Genomic DNA, 18,157 nt, shown 5'->3' on the forward strand with positions numbered 1-18,157 from the left:
TTGGCAATGAATAAGACTGTGGGGAACTGCAATTTCCCCCCCCTCACTTATCCATGGTGTGTGTCCTGATTCTGAATTGTGGAAGTATTAAAATGTGTAATACAGACTGGAATATGCAGTAGAAATGTTCATTATATAAAAATTAGTCATTTTCTAATTGGTTAAAATAAATGCACAAGCTTTCAATTTCTCTGGGTCAATTAACCTGACTGCCCATTTGTACCATAACAGAGGTCTTGGCTCTTCAAACAAATGAACACAGAAGTGAATGCTGGAGTTGAGCATGTAAGTTATCCCATGCATCTACACATGGGTCTGAACTACTGAGATTTTAGAAGCCAGACAACAAGTCTTTAAAAATACTATGTAAAAGAAGGCACTCTATAATCATTAATCTGCATGTAGTTAAGTATATTTGTATGTCAAAAAATGAGTTCTTACTACCTGATACTGCTGGAAACTTCTAGAGTCAACAAAGTCATTGAAAAAAAAAAGGAATCATTTTCTGATTGAGGCATCATCAAATATCAGTTAGAAGACAACCTGAGAAATCTTCAAATTAGGTTCTAATTTGTACGTGTATGATCTCTAAGGATAATGTTACATTGCATAGATCATAAAGTAGACATAAATCATGGACTGTGAGCTTGAAAAGGTGTAGGGCAGCATTTTGTTGGCAAAGTCTTCAGTGGTGATGATGCACGAAACAGAAAGAACCTGGCCAGACTCACAGATTCACAGGCTAGTAGGGGGAAAAACTGACATGGTACCGTCAAGAGATAAGAAGTGAGGCACTCCATAGTGACATTTTCAGATAAATACTCTTCAGACTAGGACAACATGTAAAGGTCATTTTGAGTCATCTGCTAAAATGTGTTCAGAACATGAAGGCAGATTTCTATCGCTGTCTATTACAAAACACTGTGCAGCAGAGCTGCTTCTCCTTGTCTGCCGAATACATATAAATGCAGACTAATTAAAATTGTTCAGCTAAGCTCTGTCCCACAGCTCAGTCTCTAAAATTCAGAATTGACTTGCTTGACTGTCTGAACACCAATACTGCAATTCCAAGCAATGTCATGGTTATTACAGAAACCCCTGAGGAGAAGGGGAAACAAGCTTTTTACCCCTGATTGTTACAATAAACCAGGGCTGTCACCATCACTGGATGCACCATGCCACAGTACAGGAAAATCTTTATAAAGTGCGACAAAGTGAAGATACAACAGGGAGTTCATTTCAAATATCATCAGTTTTGTGAATGAGATCTGGAGTTAGTTACTTGTTACTCTTAGGTATGAGTACATGAACACAAGTGGCACAAACCTTCACTGAGCAAGATTGATTGTGATAGGCCTTCTAATTATTTTTAATGACTTGAGCCAGTTTGATGGCTTCCTCAGTTAAAGAAACGAAACAAACACAAACCAGGCTCACTGAAACATGCTACAAAAGCAGAGGAGTAGTACTACTTACTCTGGCCTATTTGGGCTTCTTGACATTTTGGAAATTGAGAGAGAAGTTTTAAGAGAGCGAAATTCATATAAATAAATACAAGATAATGCAAAACAACACTTGCCTGTATTAGAAGCATTACTACCTTGTTTAAAGAGATAAATGGGGTATGTAAACATTTAAATATTTCCTGCACAAATTCTCTAAAGATTTAAACTCAATATGCAAATTTCAACTTATGAAAAAAACACAACAGTGTATTTTGGACCACTTTTTATTATTACATTTGGCATACAGGTTTATATAACGATAATTCCTTAATGGAAATGGTTAGCTTCAATTTCATAGTTTAACTATGTTTCTGATTTTAATATGATAGGAGAATTTATCAACTAATCGATTAAATATCAGTTTTATCAGTTCAAATAACCTCTTTTCAAACACAACTTATCATTAGTACCTACCAAAATGACCTTTTCAATATCCTTGGCCGGACACCAATGAAACATTCCCGTAGAGTCATATTTTTTTACATTGGCATCCATATTGTCAATCTGTTCATTGCCAGGAATTAACAAGGGGTCATGCCTGGGGAAAAACAAGTTGAGGACAACATAAGTGGAAAATATTATGAATTATGGATGGAAAGATATCCCAGGAGCTATGCACAGAGGGAAAAAAGTAAAAAATGAAATGTATTTACACTCTAACATGCTTCCTATTTAGGCACCTTAATACAAAAACTAAAAGCAAAAATGGTTAAGTTTTAAATTCAGATTGCAGTTTGAAATATTTTCTATATACTTTCTACACCAATAACCATTTGGTTTTAAGCAGGGCTTTCTGACACCATCATGTCCATGAAAGTTTTTTTTTCTAGTCCCACCCCTCAAAAATAAATATCAGATTTGCTGTTAGCATCTGCAATGAAGTAGAAGGGATAGGAACACAGCCCCATGCTGACTGACTGGCATAAGTATGGAAAACCAATTACTTGCTTTTACCACACACAACTTCTGACGTGATGCTCTTCACAGTAAAAGCTTTAACAGGCTGCACTTTAAATATTTTAGCAATTTGCCCAATCATATTTTGCTTTCCCAAACTGAAGCCCTTTAAAGATTCAGCAGTATGTCATTTTAGAGCAGACTGACTAACAAATGCCCACATCTGGAATACATGATTTTAATACCAAACAACAATGTCCATTTTTCTCTGACAACTGTATCTGTGATAACCTTCTAAGTGTTGTTTTTTTTTCTTTTGTTCGGTTTTCAGAAGATTTGAAAGCAAAAGGCTTCAAGAAAATAGATATTTTTATAATCTTGCTTTCCAGCAATATAGCTACACTTGAGCACAGGCACGTACAACACAGAGTCCTTTATTTAGATGCTAAGAACGAGACATTAGACTGAGAAGCAAGCGATTCCAACACTCTCAGATTCTAGTGAGGACCCCTACGTGACTTCATTATACAGTAGCATTAGATGGAGGGTCTTGTTTGCAAGGCATGGGAAAAAAGGACCCCTGAAATCTTAAAACTAAGCAAGGAACAGATCTGTGTCTGGCAAAACTATAGTCCTAAGGTTTCTCTTGTGAATGATAGAAATATTCTAATAAAGAATTGTTACATTTCAAAGAATAAAATATTTGCAATATAGGAATGTGCTAAATAATCAGAGGCAAGCAGCCAAATTTTAAAGGAGTTCCCTTTCTGCAGGCTTTTAAAGAAAAGTTCATATTGGTTGAACTCTCAAAACTGGCAAGTTTTCTGCTTTTCAAGCATTTGAGCCAATGGACTGTAGTAAGACACTTGCTTTTCCATTGTCCATGAAAGCAAACTTTGAATGCTGTTCATGGTATAGGTTAATTTACACTGAATACAGTCTAATAAGTTATCATGCTTATGACAGTTAAACTTGTACAGCTTAGGAAAGGCATACTCTCTAATTCCTTCAAGGTGTTTAATTTGTGTAAATTCATAGTCATTGCTCGTATATCCATTGAAATCAGTGGAAAATTCTAATTCATTTAATTCAAAAAGGGTCAACTCTGAAAAAATGTCTTAAAGGAACTTGAGAAACTATTAATATATTGTGCCAGTTAAACCAGAGTCTCTTCATGCTTTAAGAAAAGGCAGTTTTCTTCATGGTAAAGTCATAAGTGAGATGACTGGAAAGAAGCACTATGTATTCTTTTTTTTTTTTTATATTCACGAAACAGATACTGAATGTAAAGAGAGAGTTGAATGTATTTCACTATCAACCCATTGACAGCAGAGGAGTCTCCAGGTGACCACAAGGAGCCTCAGACCCTGCTCCAGGTTTAGTACTGAAAAGCCTTCCATAAGTATGCTCCTTCTTCTGCAGGAGACAGACTGATTTTTTTCATGTAGAAGTTGTACTAAAGGTTTTTGTTTGCTTGCTTTTAATTTTAGAAAAATATCTAGAGTGCATACTTTTACCCACAAGTGAGTGAGTTGCAACCATGGTAGTTTTGGCTGAGAGCTGACTGTGATGCTGCTCATACTGTGTTCCTTGCTTGTCATACCTGCATGAGATACAGTAAATTCTGCAACTGTGGTTAAGGGGGAAGATTGTACTGATGTTCAGACATTTAGTGGGACTCTGACCTATTTTATACATATATATATATGTCTGTGTGCATATATATATCACTGAATGTTTTAGCTCTGTGTTTCCAAATAAGAAACTTTGTCAAAAGGTGGAGAAAGCATCAGGAGTATCAGTTGTGAGATGGTTTTCTGTTTTATTTTTTCCCCACACTTTCACAAGACAATTCTCCATGAGCCTTTCCTAGAGCAGTACTGAAATAAAAGTAAAGTTCACTGATCAAATATTCCAAATTTTTCTCTTCTCTTTCCCTTCATCAGTGAAACTACATTGAATCAATCTGTAAAAAATGCCAGATTCTAATTTTCTAATCAGTGTGCCTTGTCTGCTCTGAGACTAAACAGATCGGCTGAAGCTTTAACAGAAATGAGTATTTAATAATACTCTAATATTTTCACAGAAAGGATACAAATTGAAAGGTGATAACAGATATCTGACATCCAATGATGCTCAACTGTCTTGAGGTCTGAGACAAGTTTTAGTGTGTGAGTGCTCTAAGTGTATTGTAGTTCTCTCTTCTCTCCCTTGCATGCTATTAAGGGAATATTCAAAGTAATTTCTGCCAAAAATAAATTTGAATTTTACCTGGATATATTGTTTTCTTGTTACATTAGGTTTTAGTGCTATGGAAGGGGCGAAGGGTGTGAATAATCATATATAAGTTTCTATTAAAGTTTTAAGTAATAATTTTTTATTTTTATTTCTTATATATGAACTTGTTTGCAAGATAATAAACTGTCTGGATTCTCTACTTTCACTTCTTGGAGTACAGCAAGTGGGAATTTTCAAAGCAGCAAACAGGAAGGGACACGCAACAAGGAAGTAAGCAAATAGATTCTATTGTACTACTTTTGTTGTGAAGGAATGAAATATTGTCTGAGAAGGACACTGTGAAAAGACTAGTGACACTTTATGTTTCAGGATCTCTGCTTTTTCTTTATATATATATAATTGTGCTTATTAAGTTTGAATCACCTGAGTTATGCTAATATTTTCATGTCTTCAGTCAATAATTTTCTATCCTCAGTAAAGCAATCACTGAAGATGTCTTCAGAGGTTGAAAATTGTTTTTTACCAATGTTAAACTTTTTCCTCAGATGACAGAAAATATTTAAAAACTAAAAGGATCTTTGAACTTTCTTGTTGTTTGTTTTTGTTTTAACTCCTCCTCTTTTTATGAATTACTACATTAATAGCACAATATTACTACTATGGATATATATACTATCATAAATCTGATGATGAAAAGCTGTTTTGCAAATACTCAAAATTAATTAAGATAGACACACAGAGGCCAATGCTGTCAAATATGCCTAAGGGGTTTGGACACCCTTTTCCCATTAAAATTTATGTTACACAAGGTATTACAGTCGCTGTCCTTACAGCCAAATCAGGGACTGGGTGTTTCTAGAGCCTTTCCATCTGCCTCACCCTTGAAGACGGTCCTGTCAAGCTCTGCTTGAGTTGCATTGGCTGGTTATTCTGGAAGAACTGCATTAGTGTTGCAGCCATGCTGCATTCATGTTCTCCAGAGCTATTAAGATATTTTGATGGCTCGAAAAAAGCTTGAAAAATTCATACAGTGTTTGTTTTGACTAGATGTTGGTTTTCATGGCTTGCAATCGGTTTGCAAAGTATCTGGTCATTCCAGCTAGGAAAATGAAAGCAAGTGGGAAAAGAGAAACAAAATTTGAATTTTTCTCATCCATAATCGCAGTTTAAATATAGCTTCTCTTATGGCAGATACTACATACGCATGACTTAAAATGAAGAGCAAAATACCACCTTTTCAAAATTTTGAAGAGCATGTTACATCACTTATGATAAAGTAAACTTGAGAAAGATAGCAAAAGCCATGCTACAGTAGCAACCCCAAAAATCTTGCCTGGAAGAGAACAGCAAAACCATAACTCCTATCTCCAGGAAACTTACTACGAGGAAGCCAACAGTACATTTTAAGGAACACTGCTTTCCTTTCCTTGCAGTATAACTAGTGCAAACTTATCTACTTGCAGTTTTTGAGTCTGGAACTTCTGAGTAATGACAGGGGAAGGACAGAATTGGGAAGACTGACAATTGTAAGCATATCCTTTGTCATTTGTCTTAACCCTGCAGCTATCACTTATGTGCAATTGTGCATGAGAGCAATATACACTCACAGATCTCCAGTGGAATTCTCCTGTATTTTGGGCACTAGGTACAAGAATACCATAGGACCAGTACAGACCCTGATGTTTTTTGAAAACTTGTAGTCTTTTCACATCATTAAAAAAATGACTCTTTTTTGTTCTACCCTTATATAAAATCAATGGCAAAAAGAGCAACACAACCCTTCTTTTTCATGTTCTTGTAAAAGTCTGCAGTTTTACTCTTCTCATGCAGAGAAACCATGCCTGGATTTTGCACACAAGAAGAGAGTAAGCAGTCTGCTACTAGAGATTCAGGGTCTTGAAACTCACCTCGCATATGGGCCATGAACTTTTGAGTTTTCCTAGCTGATATTGTGTGTGAATGTGGGTGTGTGTTTGCGAGTGTAAGCATACACATACTTAATTTCTATTAAGTATGAGGAAGGGCATGGTTTGCTGAAGACAAGATTGAACGCACACTAGAGAATGTTTCATGCCTTTGAAATTTCTCCTACAACTATCCTAACAAATTGTGGCAATTAACATGCTGTTAGTGTTAGATGTATGCAGCCAGTGCAGGTGCTAATAATTGAAAAAGCATTTAGAGCTTTTACACCCTGGCTGAATATTTCATGATGTGCTGCATGTTTCAGTATTTACTCAGTGGGCCTCTGTCACTTCAATCTTCTCTGACTGCTTTGACTGGTGCTATAAAGCTAAACCAAGATAGAGTGACGGCTTGTCACAGGCAAACTTCACTGACTCCTGCAGCTCACTGAGACTAACTGTGAAGGTTGTCACGACATTCTGATGGAATTCAGCAAATGTTTTGTGACTAATACACCCAACATTTGTCGGCTACCATTAGCCATTACCCGTGACCTTCTGCAGTCTGTGTGAGAGGCATTAGTTTGTAATGAGAATTTGTTGCCTACGCGTATCATACTAATGACACTCCTACTGATCTTTACTTTCACAGGTTAATCAGCAATGAAGTTTGTAAGGATTCAGTGCACAGATGGAAGGCACTTTACAGAAGAAAACTGTGGGCAACTAGAGAAAGAAAACCTGGGGTTTTACCATTAAGTGCTTTTATTGTCATATTCAGAATCTGTACTAATATTGGCTTCAGCATTACTCTGACTTACTCTTTCCCTAGAAGTGCAAAGAGGAATGTATCTAATATAGGAATTGTACCCAGTGCTAGCTTATCGGCTGGAACAATCCTCATTCCACCCCAGTTCTTCTTTCCTCCACTCAAATACCAATGAAGTTTTTTGTATGTTTTGTTTGTTTGTTCATTTTTTTATCCTCAAAAGAATTACACATGAGTTCACATTAATTTATCAAGACTACGGAGGATGCTGATATAGGGCTGCTTACTGTAGGAATTTTGCTCATTAAAGTATCTTGATACCTTATGACATGCCCAGAATATGCTTCTGAAGTATGAATCTCTTTACGTAAGAAAGTAACAAAATAGTTCGCTTTCAGACTTTTATGTAAGAAACTCAACAAGGAGGAGACAAGGCACACAGCCAATGCATCTTCTGTTTTTAAAATTTCCCATCTACTCAAGCAGCAGAATTAGCAATCATTGAGTGGTGGGAGAAAGTACCTGAAAAAATAATTTTTCATTTGTAAAATATAAACTCACAGTTAAGTGGCATCATAAAACACAGGAGTGTTTTTTCCTACTTAAATGAAGCATATCTCTTATACCTTATGATAAAAACTACCTCTGTTGCAAACCAACGTTATAAAAAATTGTTATTTTCTTTAAATGTGGAATAAAGCTGAAGACGTTTTCCTTTCCTTTGCCTTGATCTGAGTGGGTCTCCTTTTACTCTGAACTTTATAAAAGACCTTGTTGATTTTTCTGCTGGAAATTTCCCCTTTTCTTTCCTGACACTACCCTCTCACCTCAAAAACATTTGCACAAGATTTCATATTTCTCTGAAAATAAATCTGAGAGTGTTCTTATCCTTGCGGTTTACAATATAACTACTAACAACAGCAACAGAGGGCTAACATATACTACTCCCTGCTATTTAAAACTATCATTCTATAAACCTGTTAAAGCAGGTCTAAGACAACAGAGTGACTACTGAACTATTCCTGATGTTTGTATTTGTAGCAGTGAACTCATAAAACAGAATCAAGAGGTTAATTTTGCTATTAAATACCTGCTGTGTCACAGTTTATTTATCATTTCATGTTATCACTGCATAGTTAGCTTCAGTAAAGCCTTAACGAAGTATATAAATTTAGAGGATAGGATGAAAATTTCCAAGGCTGGAGGTCATAGATGTTAACCATTATTACGGCTAATCAGTGATTTTTACCTCTTCAAACCTTACCTGGTTTAGGGGAGTCTCAGAAAATGATCAGATCAAACTCATTTTAACAGTTTTTGTTCAAGAAATGTTCTTCTTCTAGACCTCTCATCACTTTTTTCAATTCCTGTGGAAAGCTAACATTTTCAGCAAGTGGAAGAGCAGGACTACAGTGGCAGGGACTGAGTGGCACTGGCAGAAACATGCGTATCCATGCAAGTGTATGGCACTGGGCAAACAGATGAGGAGATGAATGTGCACAGCCATTGTTCACATACTTAGAATATTATAGCTAACTTCAGGAAAACAGAGAGAAGGTTTCCTCCTCACCTTCAGATAAATAATCTCATTAGATTTCCATAAATGTATGCCAAAATCTCACTTTTTCTGTGTTGGCTGGACTCTGAACCAGCTTCATGGTTTGGCTGGGAATTATTTTGGATCTTCGATCCTCAGGCTTACAAAATTCTCCTTGGCAACACACTGAAAACCCAGCGTCCTCTGATGCCGGGTTCTTATGTGATCAGGGACACTAATGATAATGACCCTTTGCTGAGTATGCTACTTGTCTAGAGGCCTATGTCAGCTACACCACCATGTTCAGAGTGGACAGGGACAAACTATTTGTTTGCTCTTCAGGCCCCTTGGGCCCTGTCATATACTATTTGTTCTTGCATTAAGAGGTAGTTTGATTCAGCTGGGCTGACATTTCCTTCAACTCAGTGTATTCCACTCATGCAGTAGCAGCCACCAAAGCATTAAGTGAGGACTTGAGCCCCAGCAACAATCCTTTTAAGGAGCCTTTTTGATTTAAACCCAGGGCTTTTCACATTTTTATTGGTCACTCAAGAATTGAAAATGACACTTTTTTAAACTAGCTTTGCTACTTGATACTCAGGCAACATAGCCTCCTCGTGTTTAACATGGCTATTCATCAATAACATGAATCAAAACCTGTGACTGTCAGATAATGAACAGGTGACTTGATTTCACTTCCTGACACCAGAAGCACCAAATGGACCCACTTTCCTCTCTATCTCATGAATAAGGAAACTTGATATGTGATTATTTTTCATGACTTTCCTTTCTTTCATTTCTGCTTTCATTTTAATTTTACATCTTATTGTAACAGGATGCCCTCATGCTTACATCTTCACAGAAGTATAATTTGTTTTTTCCAATGGAGTTTAAGTTATATTTGAAGAAGACCAATGTTCTTGCGTGTTTAATGGGACAGACTTCTGCTGAGGAAAAACGGGTAGAAAGTAATCATGACGGTGCAGATTAGCTCAATATTTTTCTAGTTAATTTGCATTTATTGTTCCTGGTTGACCACTGGATTCTTCCAGTGTTGCATCAGTGTGATCTCATTTGATGTGATGCAGGAGTCAGTCAGAACAGTGACTTTCCAAATGTGAATCTAAACTATATGTGATGTATGCAGAGAATATTTGTATAGCTAGCATTTATTTTTTTCAGTTAGTAACTTACTGACATCTAGAGAAAACAGCGACAAAGGATGACATTGAAGAGATGTCTTCAGTCCAGCTATCTGCATCAGGTTTGATAATATAGGTTTTTATTTATGTGTGGGTGAATCTCAAAGACACCCACCTTCTGACCAGGTCTAAATAGGCAGATCTCTCTGTCATGATCTCCCAGGGAATACCTATTATATGAATTCCATTCTCTGTTCTGCTCAATTGATAGCAGGAGTCCAAAAGTTGCGCCTCATGACATTATACCTTCTTTCCTGATCTGCTTCAGCTACTATGGAAATCTAAAATCTATGCAGCATTTTAACATTGTCTTAACTGTAAGGCTGCTCAGAAATTGATTCTGTAGTTGCAGCCCCGATTACAATTTAAAAATTAACTTTCCACATACTATTTCCTCTATAAGCTCCATTAGTCTCCTGTTCTGCAGGCCCCCTCTAGACCCAGGACCTCAGCTGAGGAAACAGTCTGCCAGCTGTTTCTGTGGGAGAGCAGGGGTGAAGCTGGCTTTGAAAATGAGCTTTTAATGTAAATTTAGGAAAGATATTGCAAAGGTAAATATCAGCTGCAGATATGACAGTCTTTTAGCTGATTTATTTCTTGTGTACTTTTAGCTGATGTACACCTAATATATCTGGGCAGGAAAGCAAGTAATTGTCACTTTGGAAATTTGCAAGTATACAAAACTGCAGATAAAACAGCCCACTTTTGTTTATCAGAAAGTTGAATAGTGCCTGGCCATTGTACACAAAGCTAAACTGTTCTCTTCAGATTCAATCAGTTTTCTCTTATTTAGCACCTTGAAACAAAGTTAAGACAATGTAGATGAAGAGTAAGACAAGGAGACCATTGGGTCTGGGGGAAGGCTGAGGGTGCCAAGACGGGGCTGGTGAACAAATCTAGCAGGAAGAGAGAAGAAAACAATGTCTGGATCTGGAAGCCTAGCAAGTTCTCCGCTTGCTACTCAACCCATATTTAGCAATTCTGATGTGCTACCAAGCAGACAGCTCAGGCTCAGGACGACTACTCTCCCTCAGTCCCTCTTCAGCAGGCAATGAAAGCAGGCTCCACTTTGAAAATCTTCCCCCATCATGCAAACTGACACAGGCATGCTTTTCAAAAACCCACAGCCAATCTGTTGATCATTACTTATTTACAAAGGCCTTCGGGCAGAAAGTCCTGTAAAAACCATACTTGATACGGTATACACTAGCTTTTTCTGCTTGTGGAAAAAAGTACCCCTAAGGCTACCTCAAACCATCACTTTCTATTGCACATAAAATGTACCGTGTAACACTAAAGTATTTAATATATATGGTATAATATATCTACAGGAAAGGCATTTGTGTAGAAGTATGTTACCCTGTATTTGGTAATTTGATGTTTTGCTGAAGGCTATGACTTGAAAAAGCCTGCACCTAGTACAGAGGACCTGTCATCTCAGTACCCAAGAGCCAATAGAATAAAGAAGTACCCTTAAGCAGCAAAACTTTGACACAGCTTTGAAGCATATGAAAACAGTATAACTCCCCAGAATTATTATTACTCAAGATCAAAGAAATGAGGCATACTTTACATAGCAAACAGGGACAGTGCACTCAGCTCCAAATGTTTCAGCTCTTTCTCTCTCTTTCTTTCCCCCTTTTTATTTTTACTTCCCCCAAATTAAGATTTGGTAATGGGGCAATCTCCCACAATTTTAACACTATAAATGGTTAAAATTATTACCGCTAGATAAGAGGACTGTCCAAAGGTAAGTAAACTGAAAATGATGATAGGATGACAACTGGCATCATAAAAATGAGAAGCTTGGCAGTATGCTCATTTTATTCCTCCTCATAAACTGTAAACAAGCATGTAAATCAGTGTCTCATGGACAAGGCTGAGTAAACAGGAAGGCAAAGAACTTTTAATGACACGTGTAACAGAAATAGATGGTCAATATGGAAAAAAAGGACTCAGCTGGGTACATTTTCCTCTGTGAACCAATCTCACTTTTGGTTCTGTAGTCTAGACAGAAATGGAGAAGGCTTTTAGAAGTTATATCCTTGAATATGCCCTATACTGCTGTAACAAGAAACAAGTATGGATGCTCCTTTAACTGGCCAAACAAAATTTCTAGTCTACTGACTGAAATGTAAAGAGGAATATTATCTAGATGTATCCAAAGTTGTTAAGGGAACAAAATAATGTCAATAATAAAAGAAAAATCATGAATGATTTTATATAAAGAACTATACATTCATATCATTTTTTTTTCACTTAATTTCTGTGAATGCAGAGCAGCCACTGCTATATATACAACCAAACCTCAAACTGTATGAAAGTGCCTGATCATATACCTAAGTTTAAATTTTTGTCTGTATATGTATGTAGTGGAAAATCTCTGCTATGCTACTTAGTTCTGGATACAATTATGGACTGAGGTTCTAGGCTGGCCACTTTAGATATGCAAAATAGAGGAGGAACAGCCTCCATGCAGAAAGCTCCACGTCTACTATTTGATCCTGTTCTGACTGACTTGAGCAGCCAAGTAGACATGTTATTTTAATAGATTCCAATTTCCTATTGTGGTTCCAGTTTTAACAACTCTCTTAGAGGAAAACTGTCCTATGGAAGAGAGGTACATATTAATACAAAGATATTACAAGTGTAAAATAATGTACATATAGCAACAGGGGAAAAATATCACTAATAAGATGATGTTTTCATTACCTACTTTTAGAGTATATACTACCCTTTTAAAAAATCCTTGTATTTCATAATTAACGTGCTTTTAGCCAGAGTAAAACTGCATTAGTTTTGAACTTTGCTTTGGCAAGAACATGGATTATTAGACTTTTTATCAGTCTAAATCAATTAACAGAAATTTGATTTCAATCGACAGGATAAAAGGAAGGTAATATTCAGGTTCATTTTTGATTGTGATGATACATCTCACATATGGCCTTAAGTACAGAAAACAGTACTCAGAGGGAATCCAACAAAAAGAGAATTGCCTAAGGCAAACTAACCACACGAGTTCCTCTGATTGGTTAGTGCTATCATTAGTGCCACTGCTGTTTAAGAACTACACACGGGCAGGACAGGGTGACAGCTAAGACTTTAAAGCCTATGTATTTTTCAAACAGCTTTTCAAACTGTTTTTCATGACAGAATTTTTTTCAGCTCTATCATTAACTGCTGACAAGCTGACAGAATAAATACTTCAGCCTTTCAGAAACCATCTAACAATCTTTTTTTCCACCGCCTCCCCCTATTTTTTGATGTGGGGGGAGGAGAAGAGGAAGAGAGGAAGAAAGGAGATGAAGATATGAGTTTCTTACAGTCTTACCTCATCAGTTTGGGTGAGGAGTTGGGTGAATTTCGCATTCCTCCATTTCGTTGCTTTTTTTTGGGTGATAGTGTTGACGGCTGCTCATCTTCAACTGGAAATATAAGGAACTCATGAGATTAAGCACTGTTCTACATGCCATATGAAATACAAGTGAAGTAGCAAAGAACACACACTCCATGTCCATTCACGCACTGATACTTCATTGCTAACATAGGCCTAACAGTAATAAAAATCAAATACATGTTAGTCGAAGAAATTGGTTTGAAGGAGAAGCACGTAAGAGTACCACGATTTTGAACAAAGGCGTTCAAATTGGTTTCAGATTTCAAAAACATGGGGGGGGAACCACAGTTGGGTTATTCTGAGCATTATTTTCAGTTAATCTGCGCTACAGAAAAGTAGAATTAGTGCTCTGCTATATTTCCAGAAAGATAAATTACTATTTGCAATACCAGCAAAACAGCTGCCAGCCTGCTTTTGCTAATGAGCCAGACACCAGTTGGTTCTTGCTCCTCACATGCCAAATAACAGAGTCTTCATGAAGAGATGTAAAATATTCAATGCCTTTATGTTCAATGATTCAGTTAGTCAGGACTGTGAGCACAGCCTGGCATTGTGCACAGATCTCCAGCACAAGTCAGACCTCATCACTCCACCCTTCTCACAAAAGGGAGTTGTAACAAGATTGAACAGAATGAGGTTGAATGGTAGTGGGGAGACAATACCTGTGTAACAGAGGATGCATATGTTATGCAATCTTTTAATGAGGATGAGGTGCATTTTCAATGACAGATCAATTTCCAGATGTAAAATCACTCATGATTTTGTCAATCATAAACTGTTCTTAGGTAACCTATGCCATAATGTGTATTGCTTAAACAAGTGCAGCTTCCTAATAGCTCATCTACAAAAATTAACCACCATAATTACTGGTTCAAGATCATTACTGTACTTAATAATCTGCACACAAGGTTTACATTTGCTAGCAAAGGGAATTATGCCTGCTATCTCATATTCACACTAATGCTAAATTATTCTAATGTAAAGAAGGAAAAATAGACTTATTTCATCCTATTGTTAACTTGAAAATGAACTAGAAGGTAATACAACTGACATCTAAAAATCTGCTAAAAGGAAAAAGATTAGTAGTAGTAGTAGTAGTAGCAGCTGTATTAAAAGAGCTTCATACACATTAGCAGTGCACAAGCAGAAGCTGGAAAAAAATCAGTTTGCAGTGAGCTACATTGGAAAACATCAAAACTGCAAACGTGGATATGTGTTACCCTAGATTTACCTGAGGACAAATTAAGTAACATCCTTCTGCTATAGCCCTTTTCTGACAATATTTCATTACAGTCTATGTTCTAGTCTGTCATGTCTTGTTTTCTGAGGTCTGCTATGGAAGTTCATTTTGCCTTGGTCAAGACTAAAGGATTGGGCCCTGAAAAGACAGATGTGCTGTCTTTTTAAATGACCTGGCATTACCTAACATATCCAGGCAATCAAAGCAAATTACAGCATTTCAAAAGAAAACAAAAACAAAAGGAAAAAAAAAAAGTAAAAAAAATGTCCCAAGTAGTTGAGTAAATGGTCGTACATAATATCAGAGCAATGACTATTTCACTAATTTAACTTTCATTTCTTCTCAGGCATCATTCGCAAAGACAAAGCCATCCTCTTCTGACTTGACTTGATTTTAGATACTTATTATTAGTTTAGTTCTATTCTTTCTTTGGCTGGGAGATAAGATAAGCTCATAGAAAATTCTAAGAATATGCAATTTGAAATTTTCTTTCAGTGGCATTTTCTTTCTGAGTTTAAACTAGATCAATTCACTATTCAGTTGTTTGTAACCTAAAGTGAGTGTTTTCAGCATTATTTTGTTTGTAATATCTTTCTGTTTCTGATTATAACAAAGCTACAATTATAAGTTTCATTCTCCTGGTAGTAATAACTCTAAATATCACTTAATTTTATCTGCTATCGTGGAGCTACAGAATGTTTGTCAGTAGATTCAGTAATGTACCCTAAGTAAAGCATACTGCTATACAATTTTAATATTGTAAGAAATCTACCTATCATGACCCCAAGCAAAATCTTACAGGAGTACAACTGTAGAATGTTCTAGAAACATTTCTGTGAACAATAAAAAATACTAGTAAATAAGAGTACTTTATCAAGTTCTCAGCTACTTAAAAAGACTCATCCAAGCCTTCCAAACACGAAATGTAAAACACCAAGAATCTTTTGTACTATATGGTCCAACATTAATGTTCTCCAGTGCTAACAGTTGATACTATTTTGCCACCCAATTATAACAGGAGATCTTAGTAGTAATCATCCAGAATAACCACATATAAATTTCTAGCAGTCTGCTATTATTTTTGGTACAGCATCTACAGTAAATAAACTCCCTCTTTTAATATGTGCTTGTCATATTCAAACTATGTTACTATCACTAACTGCCTGTAAAGTCCAAGGTTAATGTGTCTCACTAGTTAATACATGTCAGCAAATCTTTCTGAGATCTTAATTCGTAGCTAAAGTAATGCCCTTCTTAAGCCAGGAAGCCATTTATTTTTATTGCAATAATGAAAGATAATCTATGTTAATCATATTATGTTCAAACAAGATTTTTTCAATTATATCTGTGTGCAGTTCATAGTGTTTCTGCAGTTTTAGAGATGAAGCTCCAAGAGTAGAGAATCCATGTAGCTGAAGAATATGAATGGAATGGAATGGAGACCATTACCTATGGCTTGGTTCCTAAAAGCACTGCAATGATCATTCACTTCTTAGTAAGAAGTAGGGTATAAAACATATTTAATGATTATCCTTCAGATACAATTATATATTTCCTGCATATATAAAGAAATAGATCCAGCAAATTTTTTAGTTAAGTCATAAAATATCATTTTAGTTTCATGGTTTTTGTCTGCATTAATTTAAAAGGGAGTCTTTGATGTGCTTGTTCTTATGAAAGACAACCACATTTGAATAATGGTCTGTGATATATGACAACTCAACTCTGATATTCTATATTTGACTTAGTGCTTTTGTTACTGAGAACATGCCCCCATTCTTAGTATATCTGATGTCTTTATGCTACAGCAGTTGTATTAAACTACAGTCATATTATATTATGGAGACTTTCCTTACCAGCTTTCAGGAAAAGTGCAAATAAGTTCAAGAACCGGACACATTATAGAATTTGAATTCAATCCAGCCTCTGAGTTCTAATAAATTTCAAGAGCTTATTTTGCACATCCCTAAGTATAACGCTTAATGTAGTGTTGTGAAAATCCAGTGCTCACTTGTCTATCAGGCACAGAATCTAACAGCTTTGCAGTTCAGGAAGGCTCGGTGCTAGGAAAATGTCAGGCAAATCTAATGAGGCTTCAGATACTCTGGTTTATGCTGGAGTTTAATTTAAAGTTACACTGATGTTTTAACATGTTTGCTTATTCTTGAGTAAAGAGAATTCATTATTTCAATGACATAACCTCCAGACAATGTTCCATGAATTGATTTAAGATGTGCTGGTAATTTTAACAACCTTAATGTGGAGCTGAACATCTGTAACAACATATTACTTGACTTTTATTCTCATTTCATTTTTTAAGTAAAATAAAGGGAATGTCTTTCAGAAACAGTGGACAAGCTCATAATTTTTTCCCCGGTTATTTTTTTACTGCTTTTTAAATAAATCTGTCTCTTTCACTGCCTCTCAGATCAAGAGCAGCACAGCTTATAGACACCATTTTTGAACCCCCAAAAAGAGCTGTGACTTGAAATACCACTTATGTTAATGAATATCACACAAACTGTAAGAGCTACTAAACTCATTTTGCCTAGAACGTAAGTGCATCAGAGCAAATAAACTATATGAAAGATAAAGCACAAACCACCCAGAAACATTAGTTGACTAGCTATCTTGATTAACTTATTAATCACCACATCTGGAGAAACCCACATCTGTAAGCACTTAACAGAGCATTAGTAATGTCATAGTCACATTGAAAACAGACTGCAAAACCATGCACAAACCAATTGGAATTGCTTTATGCATCCAACTATGGGGCTACCTACGGAGCTCTTGGTTCAACCCAGGCTTTTGGGAGAGGTAGCGGTATTTTACAGGCAAGCTGAGTGCCCTTTGCAATCTACAGTAGGTAGATTTTCCTTGTTCAACAGAATTCAATAAATTAAGTTGCAGCAGCGAGGGATTGTTGGGTAGGAAGAGGCTCCCTTTACGGTTATTAACAAGTGGAACAGGTTCCGGGGCTCCTTCAGTGGACTTGGCACCAACCAGTGCATTAGTAGTTGTATTCTTGAATTGATATGAGCTTTTTGGGTAACTTGATCTAGCTGCATTCTTTACTTCTAAATAATAAGAAAAAATGTAAATTAATGTCCTTGTATTAAAAATGATTTCAAACCATGAATCAGTTTTGACATCATGTGGAATTACAGACCTTAAAGCTTAAAGTATCAGTTTCTATAGTTGAAATAAAGGTTTGTACCTGCAATTTTCTTCACATTTCCCCAAAATATATCTTTTTATAAAAGAATACTTATAAAAGGATTATTCCACAGTATTATCATCTTTAAGCAATAATCCCATCCTAGGGTAAGTGCGTTTGAGGCAACTCTTATTTCCCACATGTTGATAACGGTTTTGAGATTTACTAGCTGTGGAAGATGTTTATTCCCTTGAATCCCCTGAAAATGACAGGGGAGGTAGAACAGTCTGTTGCTGTTAAAATAAATA

At 36.2% G+C, this 18,157-nt stretch overlaps 1 protein-coding gene and 1 long non-coding RNA gene across 13 annotated transcripts in view; one reads left to right on the plus strand and one right to left on the minus strand.

Moving 5' to 3' along the window:
- Positions 1-8,102, plus strand: part of LOC110399693 — an 84,425-nt gene extending 76,323 nt beyond the window's left edge. For 2 of the 5 annotated variants that reach the window (XR_002439336.1, XR_002439337.1), the window contains exons 4-7: positions 232-285; positions 3,679-4,910; positions 6,104-6,166; positions 7,197-8,102. This is a non-coding gene — a long non-coding RNA (uncharacterized LOC110399693). The remainder of the gene's footprint in view (positions 1-231; positions 286-3,678; positions 4,911-6,103; positions 6,167-7,196) is intronic. The other 3 variants (XR_002439339.1, XR_002439340.1, XR_002439338.1) reach the window with 3 other exon arrangements.
- The window catches only part of KCNMA1 (potassium calcium-activated channel subfamily M alpha 1), a 454,315-nt gene that overhangs the window by 48,064 nt on the left and 388,094 nt on the right, over positions 1-18,157 (minus strand). For all 8 annotated transcript variants that reach the window (XM_021398811.1, XM_021398812.1, XM_021398807.1 and 5 more), the window contains 2 exons: positions 13,384-13,477; positions 1,920-2,043 (listed from right to left, as the gene is read on the minus strand). In XM_021398811.1, coding sequence (XP_021254486.1) covers positions 1,920-2,043; positions 13,384-13,477 — 218 coding nt within the window. The remainder of the gene's footprint in view (positions 1-1,919; positions 2,044-13,383; positions 13,478-18,157) is intronic.

This window comes from Numida meleagris, chromosome 5, assembly GCF_002078875.1.
Source record: "Numida meleagris isolate 19003 breed g44 Domestic line chromosome 5, NumMel1.0, whole genome shotgun sequence".
Classification (NCBI taxonomy): Eukaryota; Metazoa; Chordata; class Aves; order Galliformes; family Numididae; genus Numida; species Numida meleagris.